The sequence below is a fragment of the Leucopleurus acutus genome (genome assembly GCF_964270905.1).
Source record: "Leucopleurus acutus genome assembly, chromosome: 5".
Lineage (NCBI taxonomy): Eukaryota > Metazoa > Chordata > Mammalia > Artiodactyla > Delphinidae > Leucopleurus > Leucopleurus acutus.
In genome coordinates, this window is record NC_139147.1 from 94,762,735 (window position 1) to 94,790,623 (window position 27,889).

The window sequence follows — 27,889 nt, forward strand, 5'->3', positions numbered from 1 at the left end:
AAGTGATACATTAAACAAGATGGACTTAAAGGATATTTATAGGACATTCCATCCAAAATCAACAGAATACACATTCTTCTCAAGTGCTCATGGAACATTCTCCAGGATAGATCACCTCTTGGGTCACAAATCAAGCCTTGGTAAATTTAAGAAAACTGAAATCCTATCAAGTATCTTTTCTGACCACAATGCTATAAGTCTAGTTATCAATTACAGGAAAAAGTCTTTAAGAAATACAAACACATGGAGGCTAAACAATGCTACTTAATAACCAAGAGATCACTGAAGAAATCAAAGAGGAAATCAAAAAATACCTAGAAACAAATGACAATGAAAACACAACGAACCCAAACATATGGGATGCAGCAAAAGCAGTCCTAAGAGGGAAGTTTAAAGCAATACAATCCCTACCTTAAGAAACAAGAAACATCTCAAATAAACAACCTAACCTTACACCTAAAGCAATTAGAGAAAGAAGAACAAAAAAACCCCAAAGTTAGCAGAAGGAAAGAAATCATAAAGATCAGATCGGAAATAAATGAAAAACAAATGAAGGATACGAGAGCAAAGATCAATAAAACTAAAAGCTTGTTCTTTGAGAAGATAAACAAAATTGATAAACCATAGCCAGACTCATCAAGCAAAAAAGGGAGAAGACTCAAATCAACAGAATTAGAAATGAAAAAGGAGAAGCAACAACTGACAATGCAGAAATACAAAGGATCATGAGAGGTTACTACAAGCAAATATATGCCAATAAAATGGACAACCTGGAAGAAATGGACAAATTCTTAGACGTGCACAACCTTCCAAGACTGAACCAGGAAGAAATAGAAAATATGAACAGACCAATCACAAGTAATGAAAATAAAACTGTGATTAAAAATCTTGCAACAAACAAAAGCCCAGGACCAGGCGGCTTCACAGGCGAATTCTATCAATTATAGAAGAGATAACACCTATCCTTCTCAAACTCTTCCAAAATATAGAAGAGGGAGGAAAATTCCCAAACTCATTCTATGAGGCCACCATCACCCCGATACCAAAACCATACAAAGATGTCACAAAGAACGAAAACTACAGGCCAATATCACTGATGAACATAGATGCAAAAATCCTCAACAAAACACTAGCAAACAGAATCCAACAGCACATTAAAAGGATCATACACTATGATCAAGTGGGGTTTATCCCAGGAATGCAAGGATTCTTCAATATACGCAAATCAATCAATTTGACACACCATATTAACAAATTGAAGGAAAAAACCATATGATCATCTCAATAGATGCAGAGAAAGCTTTTGACAAAATTCAACACCGATTTATGATAAAAATCCTCCAGAAAGTAGACATAGAGGGAACTTTCCTCAACATAATAAAGGCCATATATGACAAACCCACAGCCAACCTCATCCTCAGTGGTGAAAAACTGATACCATTTCCACTAAGATCAGGAACAAGACAAGGTTGCCCACTCTCACCACTCTTATTCAACATAGTTTTGGAAGTTTTAGTCACAGCAGAGAAGAAAAAGAAGTAAAAGGAATCCAAATGGGAAAAGAAGAAGTAAAGCTGTCACTGTTTGCAGATGACATGATACTATACATAGAGAATTCTAAAGATGCTACCAGACAACTACTAGAGCTAATCAATGAATTTGGTAAAGTTGCAGGATACAAAATTAATGCACAGAAATCTCTTGCATTCCTATACACTAATGATGAAAAATCTGAAAGTGAAATTAAGAAAACACTCCCATTTACCACTGCTAACAAAAAGAATAAAATATCTAGTAATAAACCTACTTAAGGAGACAAAAGACCGTATGCAGAAAATTATAAGACACTGATGAAAAATGATACAAATAGATGGAGAGATATACCTTGTTCTTGCATTGGAAGAATCAACATTGTGAAAATAATTCTACTACCCAAAGCAATCTACAGATTCAATGTAATCCCTATCAAATTACCACTGACATTTTTCACAGAACTAGAAAAAAAATTCATAATTTGTATGGAAACACAAAAGACCCTGAATACCCAAAGCAATCTTGAGAAAGAAAAACGGAGCTGGAGGAATCAGGCTCCCTGACTTCAGACTATACTACAAAGCTACAGTAATCAGGACAATATGGTACTGGCACAGAAACAGAAATATAGATCAATGGAACAGGATAGAAAGCCCAGAGATAAACCCATGCACATATGGTCACCTTATCTTTGACAAAGGAGGCAAGAATATACAGTGAAGAAAAGACAGCCTCTTCAATAAGTGGTGTTGGGAAAAGTGGACAGCTACATGTAAAAGAATGAAATTAGAACACTCCCTAACACCATACACAAAAATAAACTCAAAATGGATTAAAAACCTAAATGTAAGGCCAGACACCATCAAATTCTTAGAGGAAAACAAGGCAGAACACTCTATGACATAAATCACAACAAGATCCTTTTTGACTCACCTCCTAGAGAAATGGAAATAAAAACAAAAATAAACAAATGGGATCTAATGAAACTTAAAAGCTTTTGCACAGCAAAGGAAAACATAAACAAGATGAAAAGACAACCCTCAGAATGGGAGAAAATATTTGCAAATGAAGCAACTGACAAAGGAATAATCTGCAAAATTTACAAGCAGCTCATGCAGCTCAATATCTAAGTAACAAACAACCCAATCCAAAAATGGGCAGAAGACCTAAATAGACATTTCTCCAAAGAAGATATACAGATTGCCAACAGACACATGAAAGGATGCTCAACATCATTAATCATCAGAGAAATGCAAATCAAAACTACAATAAGATATCAGCTCACACGGGTCAGAACGGCCATCATCAAAAAGTCTACAAACAATAAATGCTGGAGAGGGTGTGGAGAAAAGCGAACCCTCTTGCACTGTTGGTGGGAAAGTAAATTGATACAGTCACTATGGAGAATACTATGGAGGTTCCATAAAAAAGCTAAAAATAGAACTACCATACAACCTAGCAATCCCACTACTGGGCATATACCCAGAGAAAACCGTAATTCAAAAAGAGTCATGTACCAAAATGTTCACTGCAGCTCTATTTACAATAACCAGGACATGGAAGCAACCTAAGTGTCCATCAACAGATGAATGGATAAAGAAAATGTGGCACATACATACAATGGAATATTACTCAGCCATAAAAAGAAACGAAATTGAGTTATTTGTAGTGAGGTGGATGGACCTAGAGACCGTCAAACAGAGTGAAGTAAGTCAGAAAACCAAATATCGTATGCTAACACATATATATGGAACCTAAAAAAAAAAAAAAGGTCATGAAAACTCTAGGGGCAGGGCGGGAATAAAGACGCAGACCTACTAGAGAATGGACTTGAGGACACAGTATGCTGGGACAAAGTGAGAGAGTGGCATGTACATGTATACACTACCAAATATAAAACCAATAACTAGTGGGAAGCAGCCACATAGCACAGGGAGATCAGCTCCATGCTTTGTGACCACCTACAGGGGTGGGATAGGCAGGGTGGGAGGGAGGGAGATGCAGGAGGCAAGAGATACGGGGATATACGTATATGTATAGCTGATTCACTTTGTTATAAAGCAGAAACTAGCACACCATTGTAAAGCAATTATACTACAATAAAGATGTTAAAAAAAAAAAAAGAAAATCTGCAAGCAACAAATGCTGGAGAGGGTGTGGAGAAAAGGGAACCCTCTTGCACTGTTGGTGGGAATGTAAATTGATACAGCCACTATGGAGAACAGTATGGAGGGTCCTTAAAAAACTAAAAATAGAACTACCATATGACCCAGCAATCCCACTACTGGGCATATACCCTGAGAACACCATAATTCAAAAAGACACATGCACCCCAATGTTCATTGCAGCACTATTTACAATAGCCAGGTCAAGGAAGCAACCTAAATGCCCATCAACAGACGACTGGATAAAGAAGATGTGGTACATATATGCAATGGAATATTACTCAGCCATAAAAAGGAATAAAATTGGGTCATTTGTAGAGACGTGGATGGATCTAGAGACTGTCATACAGAGTGAAGTAAGTCAGAAAGAGAAAAACAAATACCGTATGTTAGCGCATATATGTGGAACCTAGAAAATGGTACAGATGAACTGGTTTGCAAGGCAGAAATTGAGACACAGATGTAGAGAACAAATGTATGGACACCAAGGGGGGAAAGTGGCGGGGGAGGTGGTGGTATGAATTGGGAGATTGGGATCGACATGTGAACACTGATGTGTATAACATGGTTGACTAATAAGAACCTGCTGTATAAAAAAAATAAATAAAATTAAATTCAAAAAAAAGAGGGGAAAAAAAAGAAATATATTTACTGACTGAATGAAGTCATAAAACATAGGGAAAAACCACTGCAACAATTATTTTAACTTGGATATTAAGCTTTCAGAATATGCAACTTTGAAAGTCAATTTTATTTACTGTATGGACCGTAATTTATCTGCATTTTAAAACTATTTATTAAGATCAAAACCATTTCATCTTTAAAAACTAAACCTTTAATTTCCATGTATTTTGCTTCTCTTAATAATTCACCACAGGAAAAACACTGCTGGGATATTAAAATTTTTTTAATCTGGAAATACATTAACTAGAGAAAACAGGATCATTCAAGGAAAAGCAGTACAAGCTTCTTCCCTAGTGCTTCTTGTTATCTTGAAATATAACGGTTATTTCAAGGCAATTTATTTTTCCTGTACAGTAACTGTGTCAATAATCTTTCAGTCTTAAGTATTCAAATTCTTCCCAAGGTAAACACACTTTGTCATTTTAAGAACTCAAAAGGAAATCCTTTCAGATCTCTATGGAGTGATTAAGACATTCCAATTGCTTTCTTGAAACTGAGTTTTTAAAGTCATTCCTAACATGAAAATATTTTTGATTTTACTTTATTTTTATATACACATAGAACACAACTCGACTACAATGGAATCAAACACTCCAATAAAGAAAATTATCCATGTTTTTTTAAAAGTCCTTAAACCACTTCTAACATCACTGTAATAGTGCAGAAACCACCTGCTTTGTTAAGCCTGTAGGGATGGGCCTATAATACATGCCTGTAGAATTATTTAGTCAGAAAAAAAAAAATCAGTGGACACTAAGACCATGACCCAGATATTCTTTGACAATCCCAAATTTATATACTCTCTTCCACTACACTCATAACTGTCAGACAATGTGTCCTAAATGCTGGTTCTAAAAGTGCAATTCACCAGTATTAGGGAAAATCCCAGGCAAGAAAAGGGATTTCTGAATTGGAGTATGTTCCAGGTTCTGTCACATCATCTGCTTATCATGTTGCACGAAAAGTGTCTGCAGCAGTTCCTCAGCGGTCACTGACACTAGGTCACAATTCAAAGAATGGCTGTCCTGGAGGCATCCAGCCTCCAAAAACCATTTATGCCTTCCCCTCTCTGCTCACAGGAGGCCCATTCCTGACCCCCACCCCATTTCTTCAGGGAGAAAGATGATAGGTAAAGGGCTTGTACACATCCTATTAAAATACCTCTCTTCAAATGTTTAGTTCCTGTAATTTTCCCTGCTGCTGTGTTGCTATGGCAACCAGATTATAATCTACCAAGTTACCTCAGAAACCAGGCAAATCTCCTGTGTCCCAATATCAATTTTTCTTAGTAAGAGCAAAAGTCATTATTTGAGCAAACCGTATTCACCTTGGCACCGAGATATTTTAAAAGAAAGCATTTTATTATACTGAAGCAGACTGACTACCTTGCTGTTTTCACTGTCAATAAAGGAGAGATAAAAATAAAGTTTTGACACACACCAGCCCAATGATCTGTCCCTGACCAGAGACAATGAGATGGCGGCAGCAAGCCACGCATCACACAGCCTTGAGGAGCATAAGTCACACCCAAAGGCTCCCTGGCACTTAACCTTTTTTATCATACAGGTCAGTCAGTCTGTATGTCTGTCTCTCTCTCTGAATATCTCTCTCAATCTGTCTCTCCCCCCCCTCCCCCCATTCCCCACCCCTCTTCCCTGCCTCCTTCTTTCTCTCTTTAGCCACAAAGCAGACACTACGGTTACAATTTCTCTTAAATACAGAATGTAAAACATAACATCACTGTCCAAACCTCATTTTTTGTCCACTCAGTAAGCATTTCCTGCTTTTCTGAAGTCAGCATTAAAACAAGTCATGCTGTATTCTGTGTCTTGTCAGAGGAGAAGAAAAAAAAAAAAAGAGAACAAAGATTTTAACCACTGATAGATTTTTTTTTTCCCCAGAGATGTTAAAATAGAACCATGTTAATCAAATCATAAGAGCATACTTCAGTCTACTATTGCTTCATCAGATTTCTTTCAAATCTATTAGTGCTATACGAACCAAGCAGCCCAAAATAACCAAAGGTAGTTCATTAAGGCTTAAAGAAAAATAAGTGACCATTCTTCCAAAGTCTAGAGAAACAATAAAACAAGAGGTAGAATTAACATAATTGAGCAAAAGGCTAAACACAGCATCCTGGGAAAGCTTTACCAACAAGACAACTGAAACAGGTATAACACATCTTTCCTTAAAGGTATAAATCTAACTCTGTTTCTAACTCATTAGAAGAGCAAAAGGAAAGCTACATTTGCAATTTAAATTTTGGGTGGCTGATTAACCAGAAGATGGTTAGCATCTAAGACCTCTAGAGGCAAATTCCTAATTTATGCCTCAAATAAAATACTACCAGCCACCAGACTAAATAATCACTGCCACATAGGAGTCCATCACAAAAGCTTCTGCTAGGAGAACAGTACTGACTGACCAAAGATGAAATGTTACATTTGCAGTATTCTTAAAAGTTAAATCCCATACCCAGACAATCTAGATATAAGCTGTGCTAGGAGAGGAGATCCCATTTCACTTTCAGAGCTTTTCCCACTTGCCACATTCTGTGAGGCTTGTCTTACTCTTAGCTGTTTCATGTATGAATGAACATTCTCACTTAGAGCCAGCATTTATGAATATCCAACAGATATCTTCAGGGGAAAAAAATAATACAACCTAAAAGCTGCATAAGAGTTCCATGTAAGGACAGATTCTATCCAGGAAGATCTAATAAGTTAAAAAGTGACCTTTGACTCCATGAAAGGAATAGTAGCACCTTCCCTCTGGACACACACACACTCTCACTCCAGATTCCCAAACTCCAGAAAACTCCTGGCAAGATCTGCCCAGGCCCTGAAGGGCCCAAACCATCCATCAAGACACACCTTCGAGACCCTGGTCTCTGTGCCAAGAACACAGCTGGCCTCAAGCAAAACTGGAAAGTAGCATCATTTGTTTTTTAAGCTCTGTCTCTTTTCTCCAAATCAGGAAAAGGGAGATGATGAGCTGCAAATGAACGATAATTACCTTTGTGGTAGTAACATACACAAAGAAAATGTCCCAAGATTTTAAATGTAAGCAGTTAGGGCTTCCCTGGTGGCACAGTGGTTAAGAATCCACCTGCCAATTCAGCGGACACGGGTTCGAGCCCTGGTCCGGGAAGATCCCACATGCTGCGGAGCAACTAAGGCCGTGCGCCACAACTACTGAGCCTGTGCTCTACAGCCCGCGAGCCACAACTACTGAAGCTCGCGTGCCACAACTACTGAAGCCTGCACACCTAGAGCCTGTGCTCCACAACAAAAGAAGCCAACGCACCGCAATGAAGAGTAGCCCCCTCTCGCCGCAACTAGAGAAAGCCCGCGTGCAGCAGCGAAGACCCAACACAGCCAAAAATAAAGAAAATAAATAATTTTTTTAAAAAAGCTTAGAAATTAAAAAAAAAAAATGTGAGCCGTTAAACAGGAAGCTCCTAGAAGATAATGGGAAAGCATTGACTGACTCACCAGTTCACATGTCCAACCTGAAGCCTGAATCCAAAGCTGGCAGGAAAAGAACCTATAAGACCAGGGAGCCTCCAAGGGTACTTACACACTAGGTCAAGGCAAAAGGACATCCAGATTTTAGAGATGGGGAGCTGAGGCTTGAAGAGGATCAGTAACTTGTCTAAAGTCACAAAACCACAAAATGACTGAGCCAGCGCTAGAATCCAGCCCTGCCTGACCAAAACGCATGCTTTTCTCTTCTACCGCACGTCGTCCCGGCCCCGCCTCCCCAGTAGGCGTGGGTTTCGCACAGTCAGTTCTCTATGGAGAAGCTTCAATGAATGGTTACAAGGAGAGAATGCATTTAACTGGGTCAAAGGCATGTCCCCAAAACTGAGGACAAGTTCACTTCTAGGAAATCTGTGCTCACTCGCTGAGGCAGAGCCCCTTACTCCCAATATGGCAGTTGGGTGGTAAGGAATCCATCCCTTAACTAACAACAAACAGTTGTTTTTATATTGGGCAGGATTTATTCTCATAAATTCGTTGTCAAGTCCTTGAATTCCCCTAGAAACCTCAGACAAACCAATAAGCTGACCACTTGATTATCACAATCATTAGATGCCATTTCTCATGGCCTAATAACAGGCATAAGAAAAATAAAAGACTACTCCTGAAAAGACTGGGTCTTAGGCATCTATGCTTCCCAAAAGTCACCTGTCATCAACAAAAACGATAGGAATGGATTAACAGGTAACCAAGGAAAGAGAAATAAGATGAACCAAAAAGAACATTTTTATGCACTGAAATCACACCAGTGTCTGCTGAAAATATATACATTTGACCTTGAACCCTCTGCACAGTTGGAAATCTGCATATAACTTTACAGTTGGCCCTCCACGTCCTCCGATTCAACCAACTGCAGATGGTGTAGCACTGTGATACATATTTAGTGAAAAAAATCTGCATATAAGTGGACCTATGCAGTTCAAACCTGTGCTGTTCAAGGGTAAACTGTACATTCAAATGAGTTCAATAACTGCATTTCAAATAAGTGTCCTCAGAAGAATTACTACTCTACTCAGTTATAATGCAGCAAATATTAATGCTTGCCCAGAAAGGGTGAGGCATTCCTCCAGGCCACAAAAGAGAGTCTGAAACAACACAAAGTTCTCCCTACCCCAGGCTGACAAATGGAACTTGCATGGGATAGGAGTGGGGAATCACTTAAATAAAAATAAAACATTTACAGATAGTGGTAAGGGCTATAAAGAAAACACAATGGCAGCTTGTAAGAAGTTATATATTTCTACTCCCTCTAATTGTATTCTGCCCTGAATAAAGAGATTCTATTACAAAAAGAGCTGTTTGCTAAGAATAAAAATATAGCATTAACTTAAACGGAAAAAATGCAAAATGTAATATAGATGGGCCAAACTAGGTTAAAAACCTGTTTTAAGAGAGCCACAAATGGCCAAGTCTAAAGTTTCAACTACAGTGCTTTCAAGATAGAAACCAAAAACATTAAAGACCAAAATTCCATACAAGCGTAAGTGTAGTTTTTCCCTGGCTAAGAGTAACGGCTACCAAATATCCTTGTGCATTTGCAGCAGCATTACGTTTATTTAAATGGATTTTTTTTTTCATTTTATTAAATATATTTTCACAGAGTTGTTGAGTATCAAAAAGATACCTCCTCCTTTAGCTGAAAATTATATTCACTGAGAACAAATTTTCGTTCCTGTCATCACTGTTTCAGGATCAATCCTTATTAAAAATGTCCACCATTTGAGGTTAAAACCCCTTTCCACCCCTCAATTCCATCCACACACCCCATACCTCCAAGCTGGGCTCTGGCCACACTGATGGGGAATCAGCAACTTGGGCCACTTTTCACCTAATCAGCCGTACCTTGAATGTGTTTTGCACACTGAATCTTGCATGTCTTCCTTCATTTAGATCCAGCTATCTCATGTCTGGTTTTGATTGGCTGCGACATGATCCACATTGATGTGCTAATTAATGGCACACACCTGTGGTAAGCTGTGCAATAAAAACCTAAATATACAACCCTACTGTGGGAATCTCAAAGGCCAGTGAAGAAACATATTTAACTGTCTACATTCCCAATATTCTACTACTTTTAAAACCCATTTCAACGTTGGCCATGTCATTCATTGAACAGTTCTTCCCCACCTAAGACATAATCAAGAAATAATGTTCACGTGTTGGGCAAAAATTATATTCCATTTTTTTTATTGGAGTATAATTGCTTTACAATGTTGTGTTAGTGTATGCTGTACAATGAAGTGAATCAGCTATATGTATACACCCCACCCATCTAGGTCATCACAGAGCACCGAGCTGAGCTCCCTGTTTTAATTCACTCTTTATTCCTCGAGAAATGTAAGTATTTCCTATAAACGTATTAACCATTTTGATAAACGTAAAAGGCCTCTTATGGTTTTCCAGCTTTTCTTTGCTCTTCTGATTGTGTTTATATTAACACATATTCAGGGATACATTTTTTTAAAATATTCATATGAGTCTGTTGCTGAACTTCTTATTCCATTTCTGTGTTGATCTACTTCTATACTAGTACTATTCAAAAATAATTATTATGGATTATGATATGCTTTGGCATCTGGAAAGGCTTAGATATATTTATTGTTCTTCTTTAAGTTTTGATTATTCATATGCATTTTCTCTTTTAGATTATTTTAGAACACCCTGTCAAAGTCCATAAAAACCCTTTTGAGAAAAAAAATAAACAATGTGCCCATGAAGAATGTTCTCATCCCTATAGCTGACAGAAAATCAGTTCCCAATATTTTGTCATTAAACATTCTGGAGTTTACTTTTCTTACTACTATACTTCCTTAATTGCTTAAAATTAACACTACTATTGCCTTATATTTTATTCTAACATAAAATCAGAAATGAATACAAATATGAAATGTTCTACAGTTTTGGAAGGATTTTGTGGAAGAGACCCCAGCCCTTCCCCACCACTTCACAGTAATATTATCATCACTTATTCAGGCCTTGCCTTTGCATTGATTATATTAAACTTATTTAAATCAGTACCTCATGCAATTATTGAAACCCTGATCATTCAACAAACATTTGCTGAGTAGTTACTACTGGCCAGGCACTTTATTAAGCACTGATGATTCTAAGATGAGAAAGACTTTGAAATCCTACCCATTTATTGATGCACTAGTAGAAAATACAATGAACTATAATAAAAAATGATTATTTGCTATCAAGTGCTATGGAAACTGAAGAAATCATCAAGAAATCAGGAAAAGTTATAGTTGGGGGTGACAATTAAAGGGGGAATGAGGGCTTCCCTGGTGGCGAAGTGGTTGAGAGTCCGCCTGCTGATGCTGGGGACACGGGTGCGTGCCCCGGTCCGGGAAGATCCCACATGCCGCGGAGCGGCTGGGTCCGTGAGTCATGGCCGCTGAGCCTGCACGTCCAGAGCCTGTGCTCCGCAACGGGAGAGGCCACAGCAGTGAGAGGCCCGCGTACCGCAAAAAAAAAAAAAAAGAGGGGAATGAGAGGATAAGCAAAAGAACAATCACACAGCACATGCATGGAGGCCTGACCGGTATGGTACGTTTAGAATTCCAATGTGCTAGAGAATTCCAGTGTGGCCGTAATGGCATAAGCATGCAACAGAGGGGTAAAGATGAGACTGCAGAGGCAGGCCGTGCCCACCTCAGAAAAGCCGTTGTTTGCCCCTCTTGGAAGTCTGGACTTTATCCTGTGAGCAGAGTTTTCCAGTAGGAAAGCAACATTATTAAGATAACTCTGTTAGTAGTGAGAAACTCAAACTGAGATGGGAGATACCGAACACAGACACCAGCAAAGGTATTAGTGAAACATCCACCTGTGACATAATTCAGGGGTTACGCTGTTCTAAGAGTTTTCAAAACTAACCGATGGTTTAACCTTTAAATATGACCATCCAGATCACAGGGTTTGCTGCTGAAGAGTTCTGCCCTCCCTCTCTATGAACGCTGGGGCATCTCGGATTGCAGAGGTGTAGCAGTGTACGGCTCTCCCAGACATACTTACTTAATTTTTCCTACTTCCTGTCACTCTCTCTAATTCTATTATCCAACTGTGATTCTGTCATTTCCATTTCCACCCCTCCTATCACTGACAACTGATAGGCCTTCACAGTCTGTCCCTCTCTTGAGTCTCCACTTTTTCCTAGACCTTTTCTGTCCCTTATTTCTTCTCTTTGGTTTCTTGCTCTAAAAAGCTAACCCCCAAAGCACTCAGCAGCCAACCTACCAGTCTTTTCCTTTACTTGTAGTCAACTCATCAGTCCAACAGGGGACTATGTTGTCCACCTACTATGCTGTGGGTTGGTTTGCTGATCAAAAGAAAAGGAGGACTAACAGCAGGATTACTGGGAAACAAATATAATTATGAGTCAAAAGAGAATCTTTACTTATTTTCAAGGGTCCCAAGTTAATCATATTCCCAAAACATCTACTTTCTGATTCCGAGGTAATCCCATTTCAGACTAGTTAATTCATTTTTTATATCTTTAAGTTATAGTTTGCCTTTTAGCATATCATACATACACAAAAAAAGTTTGAAACAATAATTTAAGGACTCAGAATTGCAGATAAGAAAACAGCACAACCTACAACTTAATCATTAAATTTAAGATGAATCTTAACTACTTTTTAAGATTTTAAAAAATAAGTACATAATAGCACATATTTCTTCTACATGTTTGTCTTCCTGCCACACTATATGTTGCGGTAAAATTAGATGGCGTTCCGGCCAGAGGTCTCTTCTAAGTAACATCATATACAGTATGTAAATACTGAGTAATTAAGTCACTTTGTGCTAATCTCATTTTACTTGCAATTCTTTTTTAACTAACAGTTTAAAAAATCAACTAAGATACCAAAGATACACAGCGAGAAGAGCAAATCAGACACATCACAGTTAAGTCCCGGCTCTGCCAGACAGGGCACTTAACCTTTCTAACCCTGCACTTCCTCCTCTGAAAAGAGAGATAAACACCTACCTTCTGTGTGTGCTCTGAGGAAGAGAGCAACCCCAGTGCAGCCCTGGTAGAAGGCCTTATACGTAGTACGTGCTCAGTAAGTAATTGTTATTAATATTTCTTTTTCTTCAAATTTCTACCAGTGACAAGTCTCTCAGTTAAGGAAAAACATGGCCTCTAATAAAGTCTAAAGAAAAAATTTTACCAAAACTACCACGTTTCACATTCTCAATAAAATCTAAAACCAGCCAATTCTCACCTCTGAGCAGATTTTCTGTTTGAGAAACATTCTGGCTTTCCTTAAAGGATCACCTCCCAACTCATTCACATTCTGGTGTCTGTTCAGCTTCCGTGGATCCCGGCAACAATAGTGACTTTGGAATCCATTCACAGAAGTTCTGAAATCTAAGCCCTTTACATCCACAAAATGGTTTGAATTACTTGGAACCACTTCTAATTAAGATTATCATAAAGAAAGTCAGCAATAAAATGTAACAAAATAACACCACGGTATGTGGAGATTTCCTATCAAGCACCCAGAACTCCAGAAGAGGATCCTTTTCTGACCTATAAGCTGCCTTCTCAAAGCACACAGGAAGAATTAAACCTGGCCAGATTCTCTAAGAAGCATCAGGCAACTGCCTTTTAAAACACTTAAGCAACTAGTTTGAAAAGTTATCCACCATTCAATCCAGGAAAACGTAATTGTACAGCTGGATACTTAAGACCATTAAAAAATTTAAAGAAACTATCCAGATTGAAGATTTCAAAGCAAACAGACTGAAAGCGCTCTTCAAAAATGTAGTACTTTAAGATTTTCCTTTCTAGATTTTAGTACCAGAGCATCGTAAGCAGCTGTTGGAAAGCCTGATGCACTTACACTCAGTCTTGGAAGAAGGACATCCCTGAGTGCATCACATACAGACTTGCACAAATGAACAGATTATTCCGATTCTTCCCTCATCCCGCACCAAGTCCAAATTCAGTACTGACACTAGGCTCTGCAGACAGCAAAGGAAAAATGTGACAACAATTTTCCAGCCAGCCCCTCCCTCCTCCTCGCACGCCCTCAGCACACACAAGCACACAGCAGATTCTATGCACGTCTCTAACTCGGGCCAGTTTATGCACCATGACATCAGTGCAGTACAATGAGCCAAGTTTAAACTCCATCTGGGACAAATAATGTCCAGGCACACTGTGACTTCTTTTGTTTATATACACTGACTAAATATGTCTTGGTGGTAAATGAACTTAAGATTTATTTCCCAAGGCCTCCAAACAATATTCTGCACCCCTGAAGCACCTCCCTGCTTCCAGTTCTCTTTCCAAGGCTACTCGTAAGTGATCTTTAACAGAACACATGATTTTGAAACATATAATTAGCATCTTGAGGAGAGTCAAAGTCCAAGCAGCCCTTCATCAATCTAAAACAAAGAAAATGAGGCACTCACTAGCAAAGGGGTGTGGCCTCATGGCACAAATACTGCACAACACCTAATTTTGTATCCCCCCCCCCCACCCCGAGAACAGGAATGAGCACAGGTGAGACACTTCGGAAACGCTCATGGAATTATTTCTCTTCGATGGATAAACTTAGATTTTTTTTTTTTTGGCATTACTTAAGAGAAATAATTATAAATTCAGAAAGGAAAAACAAATCTAATAGGTTCAAGTCTTACAATTAAGATTTCTTAAAACACAAAAACTGTGCCTCTGGGGCACAATTTTTGAATGGAAATGAAAGGTGGGGTTTGGGAGGAAAAGAAGGCAGACAAAAGGCCCTCTCCTTACCCCCAGACTCCCAAGGACGAGGAACCCCTGATGCCCTTCTCTAGGTGCCCTTCTCTAGACGCCCTTCTCTGCTGGCCCCAAAGGGAACTGCTCCCCTGCGCCTAACCTCAGGAAAAGAACCATTCCCTAGGGAAAGAAAGGGAGCTACTCTGATGGCCTGGGCCTGAAACCCAACCTCTCCTCCAAACTCAGCCAGTGCCTCGAGGCTTCAGACACGGTCACCACAGCTTGGTCCACAATTCTGAGAAGCTGCAGAGCCAGAATCGCTGCCATCTTCCAGAGTTGATATGAAGATCATATAAGGTTAACAGCAGGAATACTCTTCTTTGTAAACTTTACAATTTACTACTGTGCAAAACCCAGTCCCATGTCTCTCCTGACTGTTTACCTGAACAAAGCAATGGATATATGCCTAATCCAAGCAACTCCACCCTTCCTGGAAGGTAGGACATAAGTGGATTCAAATCCCAGTCCTGTGATTACCAGCTGTAAAGTACTTAACCTTTCTCACCCGTGATTCTGTCTGTAAAAATGATCACTACCTTACAAGGCGTATGTTCACAGGAAGGAATGATGTAAAGAAGTGCTTAGTACCATTCTTAGCATATCATAAGCCCTCAAATAGTTACTATTCATTCCTTCCACCACACAGGGAACAAAGAAATGAAAATGTCAAATAAAAGCCATTCTTGGGGACTTCCCTGGCAGTCCAGTGGTTGGGACTCGCCGTAGCCTAGATTCAGTCCCTGGTCAAGGAACTAAGATCTGCAAGCCGTGAGGTGCAGCCAAAAAGAGAGAGAGAGAGGAAAAAAAAAGCCATTCTTTCCAATAATTTAACAAATAACCACTCAGCTAAAAGTCGAGCATAAAATTGAGATTAAAAGCCTTCTGGTGATTAGCAAGCTTAAAAAGTAACTTTTTTTAAATTTTGGTTGTGTTGGGTCTTCGTTGCTGTGCGCAGGCCTTCTCTAGTTGTGGCGAGTAGGGGCTACTCTTCGTTGTAGAGCACGGGCTCTAGGCACGCGGGTTTCAGTAGTTGTGGCTCGCGGGTTCTAGAGCACAGGCTCAGTAGTTGCAGTGCACGGGCCCAGTTGCTCTGCGGCATGTGGGAACTTCCCAGACCAGGGATCAAACCCATGTCCCCTGCACTGGCAGGTGGGTTCTTAACCACTGTGCCACCAGGGAAGTCCAAAAGTAACATTTAAGTTTGAGGCAAATGCCAAAAATTAGGTTAGACACTTGGCATTCTTTCAATGCCCCCAAATCTGACCTTTAATATATCATTTACATTGTTATGACACTAGAATCTCTGGAATATTACAAAACATTTTAGCCTACGCTTCGCCCGTGATTTTAGAATAACTTAGAAAATGAGCCAGAAGAAAAAGCATACACCAGCTGTGATGTCTATCTTCAAGTCTCTTTAATGGAGGCTTCTCTAAAGTTCCAAGGCAACTTGAAGCAGCATGGTGTGGAGAGGCAGTCAATAAAAAGTGGGAAGATGCTCAGGGCCTTACCTGGAGTAACCACTTGAAAAATAAGAAAACAAGAAAAGAGAAAGTCTGAGAAGGAAACAGGATGTGAACACCCATCTATTAAAGGATTATGTGCTCTATCACCCAACTCCATCCTCAATTGATTCCCTGGGTCTTTAAAACAGATATTATTCACACACAGGGTATATATAAGCCTAAGGTCTGATTTCTCAATGCAAACCTTATAAGAAAAATACAGATGCCATTCCTCTGTAATTCATATAATATATATTTGTATTTAAATTACACTTATTTTCAGTCATGACTGAAGTCACCAAATAAATTATAAAGAAACAGCCATTCTATAAGGATGCTTTTTATATAGCCTTTTGCCAAAGTGATGAGAATTAAGATGAGTTATAAATAGATGCATGCTGCCAATGCAAAACAGGTCAGAAAAGATAAATGAGCTGCAAAACTCTGGCCAATTTAGCTACCAAACAACATCACTAACTAAAGCACATGCTTCAATGTGTCACAGTTTCCCTCATGAACTAGAAGGACAACTCAATATTCCAATATACGTAAAGACCAAAGAAACTGCTATCCAAGTAACATGCCTCAGTGTGGAATTTTTCTAACTACTTAGAAAAACACAAGAGTATTTTAACAACTCCTTCTAAAAATTAGAAGTCATGAAACACAGCTAGATAACAACACAAGTCCATTTCTCTACACAGCTAAGGTTTAGCTCAGAAGAATTGATTTCCACTTTTTAAAAACACAAATGACCCTTGAAAAATGCAGGGCTAAGGGGCACCGACCCTCCACGCAGTCAAAAATCCATCTGTAACTTATAGTCAGCCCTCTGCATTAGCAGGTCCTTGGTATCCTCAGTTGCACATCTGTGGACTCAACCAATGGTGGATGGTATAGCTCTATAATACTTACTACTGAAAAATATAAGTGTAGAAGTGGACCTGCGCAGTCAAATCCATGTTATTCAAGGGTCAACTGTAATAGGAACGGAACCCTTTGCTGATATAAATACTCTCTAGTCAACCTGCCCCCCAAAATTAGTCCAAGTACCCCCAACTTTCTGCTATCTCCACTTAACTAGTTGCCTAGTTATTTGCAAAGCAGAAACACTTGGCAAAGTAATTCTGTAAATGCAGACTGTCCATTTTATCCAAATGCACATCTACTATACCGCAAGGGGCAGCGAATGGGCAATAAAGAATGGATCCAGGTCAAAGTATTCTAGTTAACGGTTGTACTAAACACATGCTGCACATAAAACAGATTTCCTCTCAGCAATGATCTATCTGATGGTCACCTGCTAAAGAGAAAGGCCCAGGGCTGAGAAGCAATACCAATGTAGGCATGAACACTAAAGTGGCACTGAACTGTTTCTTCTGGAGGTCCACCACAGTTCAGCTTCAATTTAGTGTAACAGCAGAGCTGGCTGGAAAATCACTAGGCCGCTTCAGCAGCGGGCTCCTCATCAGGCTGTTTATTTTTTGCATCTGCATTTGGAACTTAGAGATTAATGTTACTAATTTTATGCAGCTTGCTCACTACTATCCTGTTTGGGATGTAACATATCTAACTGCTATACAGTCATATTTTTAAGTCAATCATCTGGACAAAAAAAAAAATAGAGTCTGCCAACATGAAAACAATTATGTATAAGTAAAACACATGTCTTAACACATTCTGGATGGAGAATAGTCCCATCTTTTCTTCCTGTGTGCGTGTGTGTGCATATATATTATTTTTACTGCACTGTAAGACACATCAATGGCTATCATACCACATTCAAGATGACAAATATACATTTTCCAAAAAAGAAAAAAATTAAGAATTCGAGATTGGAAATCTACTATCAAATTTAATCTTATTCAAAGAGAAAGTCAATATAGAAATGACTTAAATAAAAATGTCTCGTCTAGGTTAGTACCAGGGAAATTTTACTGAAACAGAATTAAAAAATTCTGTTTCAATAAGTACCTAACGAAAACTCATTTCTTGGAGACTGTAAAAAAGATTGTAAACACAAGTATTTGCATCTCTATCCCCTGGAACGCTGATACCTTGCATCTCTCTTTAATGTCCCCTAACTAGTGTGTAAACAGGAAAACCAAGGCGCCTGGTCTTTTCTCCTGCCCTTGTTACGCTTTGAGGAGTGCTCAGTGTGGCACTGATTGGGGATTCAAATACTGTTCACTGAAAAGCAGAGGCCAAAACAACCAATACTTGGGTCCTAAGTTGTAAGACATATAATTGAAAACCTTCTACAAAGCTATACGAACCACAGCCCACACTAGTTCATTTTACAAGTCATTAAGTAGAAAAGTAAGAGACTTAAAATCACTTTATCAGTATGATACACAATGAATGTGTCTGAAAAATCTTAAATATTTTTGCTATATTTAAAACCCAATATGTGTAAGCACAAGAAGAAATTTCAAAAGTAAAAAAAGTTAACAATTCCCAGGTTGCAAGTTCAGATGACCACAGAGCCTAGGCAGGTCTGGAAATGGAGTGAAGAGGACAGGGTGGGGCCTGAGGACAACACTCCCCATCCAAAGCGGGCAGCTGCTACTTTGTGCCGGTCAACTGCTGCCAGCCCAGTTATCAGATCTTCTGGGTTTTCAACATAAACAGAAAGATCCAGAATTTTGTGTCAATCTTCCCATTTTTAAAGGTTGGCACCTAATTATTTTTTGTTAACTATAAAGACTTTTTTTTTAAAATGCCTATATGACAAATGCAATAGGTAGCCAGTTTTCAGGCCCTGGTTTAGATGAATTAGATTGGTTCACTTCATTTATCCTTCATCCACTCTGAAGGACTTACTGAATGCTACCCTCAGACACCAGGCACAGCGTGAACAAAAGACACACAGCCCCTGCTCCCCTGGAGTTCAGAGTGCAACCAGACAGTCAAACATTGCAATAAGTTGAAAACAGTCATAATGTGAAAACCACCATAGCGTTTTAAATTGCTGTTATTTTGCAGTGCAACCTTGCTACGCCTGTGTTTTTCCTTAATCCTCTCCTTTTTGAAGGCAGCTCCCATTTGAAGGATACTGACTGCATCTTGTATCTTATTATTATTGCCTTTGGCTAATTAAATTCTGAAGTGTCTCTCAACCCAGACAGCTCAGAGCTGTCATAATTATATGTCATGTGTCATAATTATTGTGGGTGCCACATATAACACCACCCTCTGCATGGCATCAACATTTTCCTTTATGAGACAGAGATTATGCATAGGCTATGCCTTTTCGGAAGCCTTTGTAGGGAGTAGAATTGGCAAACCTAAGGCAGAGAGGATTGTAATATCAAACCACAGACCTGGATAAACTCACTCCACTTTTTTACAGTTAAAAGGAAGCCCTCAGAAACGGGGCTGGCTGCCTGTGCTGCTGGAGAGCAGCTTTGGTGAAGGATCTGCACTTCTGCAGAATCGGTAATTATGAGGAAGAGACATCAAGAGGCCACGGGTGGGGCTTCCCTGGTGGCGCAGTGGTTAAGAATCTGCCTGCCAACGCAGGAGACACGGGTTCGAGCCCCGGTCTGGGAGGATCCCACATGCCGCGGAGCAACTAAGCCCGTGCGCCACAACTACTGAGCCTGCGCTCTAGGGGCCGCGAGCCACAACTACTGAGCCGGCGCCCCTAGAGCCCGTGCTCCACAACGAGAGAAGCCACTGCAATGAGAAGCCCGCGCACTGCAACGAAGAGTAGCCCCCGCTCACCGCAACTAGAGAAAGCCTGCGTGCAGCAACAAAGACCCAACGCAGCCAAAAATAAAAATAAATAAATTTATAAAAAAGAGGCCACGGGTGGGTCGCCAGGCTGGATGCATCACAGGACAGACAGATTCTCTAGAAAGAATACTAGAGAGCAAAGTTTCCAGAAAAGAGATTTAGATACGGTCTGCTTGGGGTGCCACTAACATTAGCTCCTCATTGACTATACTATCCCTACACAGTATTTACATTTCATAAAACCAAAACTGATTATATGATATGCAAAGCTTGAATAACTTCCAGCAAGGTCTCAGTTCAGGCTCAGCCTCCCCACAGACACCTTTCCCTGCCTGGTCTGTTTTCCTGCCCGCCTATCCTGTTCCCTGATCCACCCCTCCTCTGCGCTCCCAAGGCACTGATACACTCCAAGCACTTCTCCTGTGGTTCTACACGTGTGTAAACACAGCCTTTTTTTCTTTTTTTTGGTAAACCACACTTTGCTCCCTAACTACACTGCTCATTCCTTTAGGGCAAAAACAGTGTCTTATTCAGGTCTGTGTCACCAACACCTAATACAGTCCTGCACAGAAGACGTATGACAAATGCTTATTAAAATGAACAAATCTATTATTCAGTCACTCCTTAATTCAATCATAAATCTTATCCTCTCACTCCTTCTTTCCACCCCAGTCTCAAAGAAGAGAGCTGACAATCTTGACACAACAGGCCTTATAAGTTTGAGTAGTAGAGAGAACGCAGACAGCAGTTTGCAATAATAATTTTCTTTAAATATTTGCACAAGTTACACATTTCTCATATATTGTGATGTTCAAGAGTCTGACCAAAACTGAGCTTCCCCATACTTGGTTTCCCAAACCCAACATTTGACCAGCCTAACTTTTTCTACTTTCTAGCTCAAGCCCCAGCTTCTAAATAGGATTCTATCATAAAAGAAGATGTTATCTAATATTATTCAGCAATGATATTTTAACAGCAAGTCCCATTCTCATTTGAATATCCTTCTTTTTCCTGGGCAAGGCTCCTAAGAGCCGTTTATTCATTTTTCTACACTATACTGATTGTAAACCTCTTTCTGGCTCCCCCTGACACAGTGGCCGTCAGTATGCTTGAAGAGCAAACCTGTGTGGTGAGAGGATTTGAACTACTGAATGCAAGAAGGGAGCCATCAGGGGAAAAGTTATTAAGAAGATATCAACCAGAACAGAACCAGAACAAGGTCACTGGATTAGCAGGAGAAGTACATTTGCTGTAAAAGACGTGCTGATGACGAGCACCATCTGAACGTGGAAAGTTTTAATGTGTTTAATGTGCTGTCTGGAAATGTGTACTCAAACGAATGATCCAGGAAAACTCTGGCTGTGTACTCTGTCTAGGGAAACAAAGGCTTTCAGAAAGAAGAAACAAAAGGGAAAAAAAAACCTCACTCCCAATAAAATGACGTGCTAAATGCTGATCAACCGAAACGGGCTAAAGTTAAGACAACTGGACACAACTGAGGTAACTTTAACCTCCTGTCTTCCAGGCTATCCCAGAAACAGTTTTCTGTTTACATTTAAGAAGATCTACTTCCTGAAGAAGAGGCATTAAGAATACTCATTAGCAATTAATATTCGGGAAGCTTAAAAGAAAAAAGAAAAGCAAGACACAAGAAATAAAAAATAACAAAACATTTGCTAGGTGCTCTCTGTGTGCTAAATGCTAGGCAGAACAAAGAGGTGCCTAACTCTCTCCCCACCCCACTGACCTAATGAATACATATGTGAGAAGTGTCACTAAGAATATAAAGTGGCATACCACCGTCGTGTAGGTTATAAGTGTCAGAGATTAAATTAGCAAATCAGTAAATTCTAGGTGAACACTCTGCTCTTAACCTAATAGTTTCTTTAACTGGTGGCTGCTCTAATTCCTCTTCAGAGATTACTGAAATATTAAACCAATAGAACAAGTTGGAAATTGGGCTGATGCTTACTCTTTCATGCTCAAAACTAGCTGCTACTTCTTAAAATCTCTAAGATGTGCTAAAAGTACTTAACGAAGATAGTTAAATTAATACACCATTAGGTTCTAAAATGTTTCAGAACATTAGGTTCTGAAATGTAACGTATGAAATGCCAATATTTCGATTACTGAAGGGCATTCACTGTAATTTATACAGCCACACACAAAAGCTCAGGTGGAAACATGACTTTTATTTATAACTCAAGAATAGTATGTGGTTAGGCATATTAAGGTAAGCAAACTTTATTTAGCTATGTTGATCTATTTAAAGGTAGAAGAAATTATAGTGAGAGAAGCAGAAGTACTTTATTTAGAAAACTATAGTTAAAAAGAAAGCCGTTCAATTTCACTCCTAGGTATACATGGGAGAAATGAAAACACACAACACAAAAACCACACAAACATTCACAGTAGCATTGTTCATAACAGCCAAAAAGAGTAGAAACAATCCAAATGTCCATCAACTGATGAATGGATAAATAAAATGGAGTATTATTCATACACTAGAATATTATTTGGCAATAAAAAAGGTATGAAGTACAAGCATACCTCGTTTTATTGAGCTTTTTTGCTTTATTGTGCTTTGCAGGTAATTGTGTGTTTTACAAATTGGTTTAACATGGCAACTCTGTGTGGAGTAAGTCTATCAGCGGCATTTTTCCAATAGTATTTGCTCACTTCCTATCTCTGTGTCACATTTTGGTAGTTCTTGCAAAATTTCAAACTTTTTCATTATTATTATATTTGTTATGGTGATCTGCAATCAGTGATCTTTGATGTTACTATTACAAAAAGATTACGACTCACTGTAGGCTCAGATGGTTAGCATTTTTTAGCAATAAAGTATTTTTAAATTAAGGTATGTACAATTTTTTAGACACGCTATTGCACACTTAAGAGACTACAGTATAGTGTAAACGGAACTTTTACATGCACTGAGAAATCAAAAAGTTCACGTGACTGACTGTATTGCAATATTCACTTTACTGTGGTGGCTTGGAACTGAACCCACAATATCTCCGAGGTATGCCTATAGTGATACATGCTACAACATGGACGAACCTTAAAAAACATTATGCTAAGTGAGAGAAGGCAGACATAAAAGACCACATATTGTATGATTTCATTTATATGAATGTCCATAATGGGCAAATTATCTACAGAGACAGAAAGTAGATGAGTGGTTGCCTAGGAATAGGGGAGAGAAGGGAATGGAGAGTGACTGCTAAAGGGTTTCTTTTCAGGGTGATAAAAATGTTCTAAGATTAATGGTAGTCTTGGTTGCACAATTCTGTGAATATAATCAATTTCGTCAAATTGTATACTTTAAGTGAATTACATGGCATGTGGATTATATCTCAATAACGCTAAGTTCCTTCTATCCACGGTGTGTATTTGTTATTGTTATTCTTGTTCATTTCTTAGTTGATAATACACTTTAAATGTTCATTCATTCATAATGAGGACAGCTTTTCATTTTAAGAAAAGAATCATCCTTTTCCTGCTACCTACATAAAATGGCAAAACAAGGTTTCAAACTTAACATGACTTCGGATAATGAAAATTAACAGTGTTTCTTATTTAGAGAGCCAGAACAGAGCAGAGAATCTTGCCAAGAACCGGTCCTAATTAAATCCAGAAGCCAACAGGACAGAAATCAGGAGGATGAAGGCTATGGGGACTGAAGAGCTTTCTCCTAACTGTGATGGTTCTTTTGCATATACAGAAATAATTAGAATGTCCTCAGCACAGCTGCAATGTATTAAGAGTCATAAACACATACAAGGTAAGCTTCACCTACACACTCCTAACAGAAATGTAGAGCCAGAGGGCCCCTCTCTTCAACGGTATAATTTGGGAAGTGGCTCAAGGGCCTCTCCCTTAAAACGTCACTCCAGGGGTCTGCCGGGACAGTGCCTGCAATGTCCATCATTGAAGTCAGCCCTGTGCCTCCAAATGGCCCTTGTTGAAAAGAAAAAGTGTTGCCTCAAGAGACAGCATAGTCAAAGCCTCCTGATCCTTTCACACAAACCCACCTGAGCAACACACCACACGTGCTCCGAGAGCACGCAGCAAACAACAGCAGGCGCCCGGACAAGCACTCAACGCTCTTGCAGTTCCTGACTCTTGGATCCGCACTCCGGGTCCTTGCTCTTTTTGGTGACGCCCCCATCCCTCCCCCTCCCCCACCTCCTCTCTGGTATTTCTCCATTAGTTTGGTTTTGCTTGCCCCTTAGCCCAGGTTCCACACACAGGCCCTGGGGACTCTACCACACTTAACTCTGCCAAAACTAAATGTTAGGACCCAAAGGAAAAAGTGAAGGCTGGAGTGAATGAGGGAGACACAGAATGGGGATTCTGGGGGCAGAAAGAGGCAAAAAGAAGTGTCAGGCACATAGGCCACTGCCTCAGCAGAGCCACAGTGACAACATCAAGGCATGATACATCTTGGGCCGTTCCTGCCGAGAGGAACATTTCAAACGCACTCTGCCCAGTTAACAACTGTGCCCCACCAAGGGAAATTCAGGGTTAATGCCAGTCAACAGCTTGGCCCACATAACCTAAATGTCAATGCTTCTAGCACAATCAAACATATTTGCGAATTAGAGAGACTGAAACATTTCCTTCCGATGAGATCTGTTTAGAGTAAGTGTACTCTAGTCTGAGAAAGCTCGATGTTTGTGACTGTTTATAAAACATTAACAAATCTTCCCATTTCTTAGATTTATAGAAACCTTCTCAGGTGAAATCAAAATGTGATTTTATTAACCAAAATTATTAAGCAGCTTCTACTTAGGAGCTGAGGTAGATTGATACAGAGTAGGAAATACCACAAGGCCTTCTGAGGAAATCCAGTCTTTTCAGTCACTGGTCATTTCTGGGAGCAAAGGAGTTTACTTCTGAAGAAAAAACTGGAAAATTCTAAGGGCTCTGTATGCTGGCTTATAAAACTACAAAAGGCTACTCTATGCAAAATGAATTATAGAAATGAGGGAGAAATCAAAACACAAAAATGGTGCACAGCTACATGGATGGGTGGTCTCAGGTCTCCCAGGTACATATGCAAAATGGAACCAGGTGACAACATCTGAGAGACCGGCACTGTTTTCCAAGTTTACTCATATTTGAATACCTTGTCCCTGCTTTTTTTTTTTGGCCTCACCATGAGGCATGTAGGATCTTAGTTCCCCAACCAGTGATCGAAGCCGTACCCCGTGCAGTGGAAGTGCCGAGTCTTAACCACTGGACCGCCAGGGAAGTCCCAACTTGCCCTTTTTTTAATTGTTTTAATTAGTGAAAATAAAGGAGACCAAACACCGCATCTTGAAACTATTCATGGCACTTTGAGACCTTCCCACGAGTGGCCGGAGCAGGGCAGTGGGAGGATGATGGAGAGAGGCAAGCTCTAACCGCAGAAGGTGGACTGGCCATGGTACTGCGCTCAGATTTTATCTCAGGTGGACAGGACAGCTGTGAGCAGGGCAGCGACATGGTACGTTTATGTTGTTAGCAGACTGCTGTGTGGCAAATGCTTTCTGGTAGAGCAAAAGTAAAAGCAGCGAGACCAGTGAGAAGAACTGTCCTACCCTGGTGAGAGGTGCTGGCTTAGAGTCCAGGAGTGGTCATGGAAATGAAGTGGACATGGCAAAGTATGGTTTCAGCAATGTTCCTGAGATAAGGCCAACAGGACTTGCTGACAGACTGGAAGAGAAAGATGACAAGAAACAAGTGGAGACTCTGGAGATGAAGAGTAATAGAGGCAAGGAAGCAGAGGCTCTATTTAGAGAAGCACTGCTGTAAAGGGGAGCAGAGATACAAGATGGTAACTGGGAGAATGTGGAGTCAAGCGAGGGAGCTTGTTTCTGTTGGGCGGACGAGAGGTATAGCTATTTGTGCATTTAAGATAAAAGATCCTACAGTAGATGGGTGGAAATGAGCCAAAAGAGAGAATCAGGAGTCAGGAAGAGAGACACTTGCATCAGTGGCAAGAAGGGAGGAAATTTATTCAACTGACAAACATTTATTGAGCACCTATTAGATATTCTTTGTTCTTAAGAGGTTCACAGTCTAATGCAGGAGAAAGTAATATATATAAACTATTAAGCAGCAAAGCAATATCCAACAGAGGTATATACAAAGTATTAATGTACTATGATGGATAAAGAGTGTTAATGTACTATGACAGATGGGGGTGGGGAAGAGCAACATACTGACATCAAATAAATGGCCAATTAACTTCTCTGAATTAATATATTTTGCGTAAATATTTTTCAAGCAATTGTTCCCAATTCTACTTTTGATAAAACGAAGTCTTCTACTTTTGTGCTTCTAAAGAGCTACACAAGTATAAAAAATGGCATTTATTTAGTACAAGACTGAGGGAACCCAGTTTTAGTTGTCAATTAAAAATTTAAATAATGTTATCAGAGACAATACTTGTCTCTAATAATTTTTAAAGTTTTACTTACCATTTAAATTTTTTCCCAAGTGCTACAGGAATGAGCTCAGGAATAACTTTTCAACTCTGTAATGTTAAGTAACTAGTGGCAAAGGAGTTTTTACAGAAAACAAGTACCATCATTTTCTGGGCAGCAGGCTCTACATTTGGAAGGACTGCTCCAGGAGCCAGGGTGGGTTCACACAGACCTGTGCCTCTCGTCGGGGTCAGTCACCCCCTGTGTGAGATGAAAACCTGATCCACCCTCTGGGCAATCCTGCTCGGGCCATCCTGCTCTGACCAATCAGGCAAACCAGTCAAGCACAATATATGACATAAGCAAACAGTATTTTATTCCAAAGACTTGTACGTATTTTCAAAATGATTCATTTCAAAAATCAGACATTTGTTTTTGATGCTTCAAGAATACCAACTGGATTAGGTAAAGTTTGCTGTTCTCAAAAACTACAACTTCTGATATTTTAAATCATATAGTAATTCTACAACAAAAACACTTGACCTCTAGAGAACTACAAAGGTTCAAAATCACAGATCTTGAATCTCAAAATAAAACAATTTCTGGGTTAGTGGACTTCCCTGGCGGTCCTGTGGTTAAGACTTCGCCTTCCAAGGCAGGGGGTGTGGGGTTCAATCCCCGGTTGGGGAGCTATGACCCCCACATGCCTTTTAGCCAAAAAACCAAAACAGAAAACAGAAGGAGTATTGTAACAAATTCAATAAAGACTTTAAAAATGGTCCACATCAAAAAAAAATCTTAAAAATATAAAAACAATTTCTGGGTTAACGTTTCCCACTTAGACAAGCTGACTTAAATTTCCTTCTTACTGCACCTACCTGCTGAGCTGCATCTCCATTCACCAAGTGAGGCATCATGGCTACCTCTCCGTTCAGCAATGGTGGCAGTTCCAGAGGGATCTGGTCGGTCATCATCATTGTGACATACATTCATGGAGAATTTCCCTCAACTGGCTTCCTGCAAGAAAATCACCATTTTTTTTGAAAAGGACTCAAGACCAAAAAAATTCACCTGTAACAAGTCAGCAATTTAAGTGCACTGTCATGAGGTCAGACGAAACTCAAATTCTTCTAATCACAGTACTGTATTAAAAGGGGTGAAGCAAAACCCAGGAAACAGCCTGAATTAGGAGACCACAAACCTGAGTCTCTAAGCAGCCAAGTGAACACAACCTCTAGTTCCTCGATTTCATTGTTTAGCTATAAATTTTAAAAACTTATGAATAATAGTAAGTCCCCTAACCCCAGGGATCTTCCTCAGAATAAAATGAGGTAACAATTTGAGAGGCTAAAAGTGTCAAACGAACACTGACCATATCATTATCTTTAAGGTAATTACAGAAAATAAGGCCAAAGAGAATGAGCTATAAGAAAAGTTTTCCTCAAAAAAAAAAAAAAAAGCTGTTAACAAAGCAAGTAAACAAAGGTTAACTGCCTACACTGCAGTTGTTGCGATTTCTGACCTTGCCATTAAATTGGTA

At 39.5% G+C, this 27,889-nt stretch overlaps 1 protein-coding gene across 3 annotated transcripts in view; it reads right to left on the reverse strand.

The window, feature by feature from the left end:
* FNDC3B (fibronectin type III domain containing 3B) overlaps positions 1–27,889 on the reverse strand; it is a 358,190-nt gene that overhangs the window by 264,292 nt on the left and 66,009 nt on the right. For all 3 annotated transcript variants that reach the window (XM_082839878.1, XM_082839880.1, XM_082839879.1), the window contains exon 2: positions 27,228–27,366. In XM_082839878.1, the coding sequence (XP_082696004.1) occupies positions 27,228–27,338 (111 nt within the window). In that variant the 5' untranslated portion in view covers positions 27,339–27,366. The remainder of the gene's footprint in view (positions 1–27,227; positions 27,367–27,889) is intronic.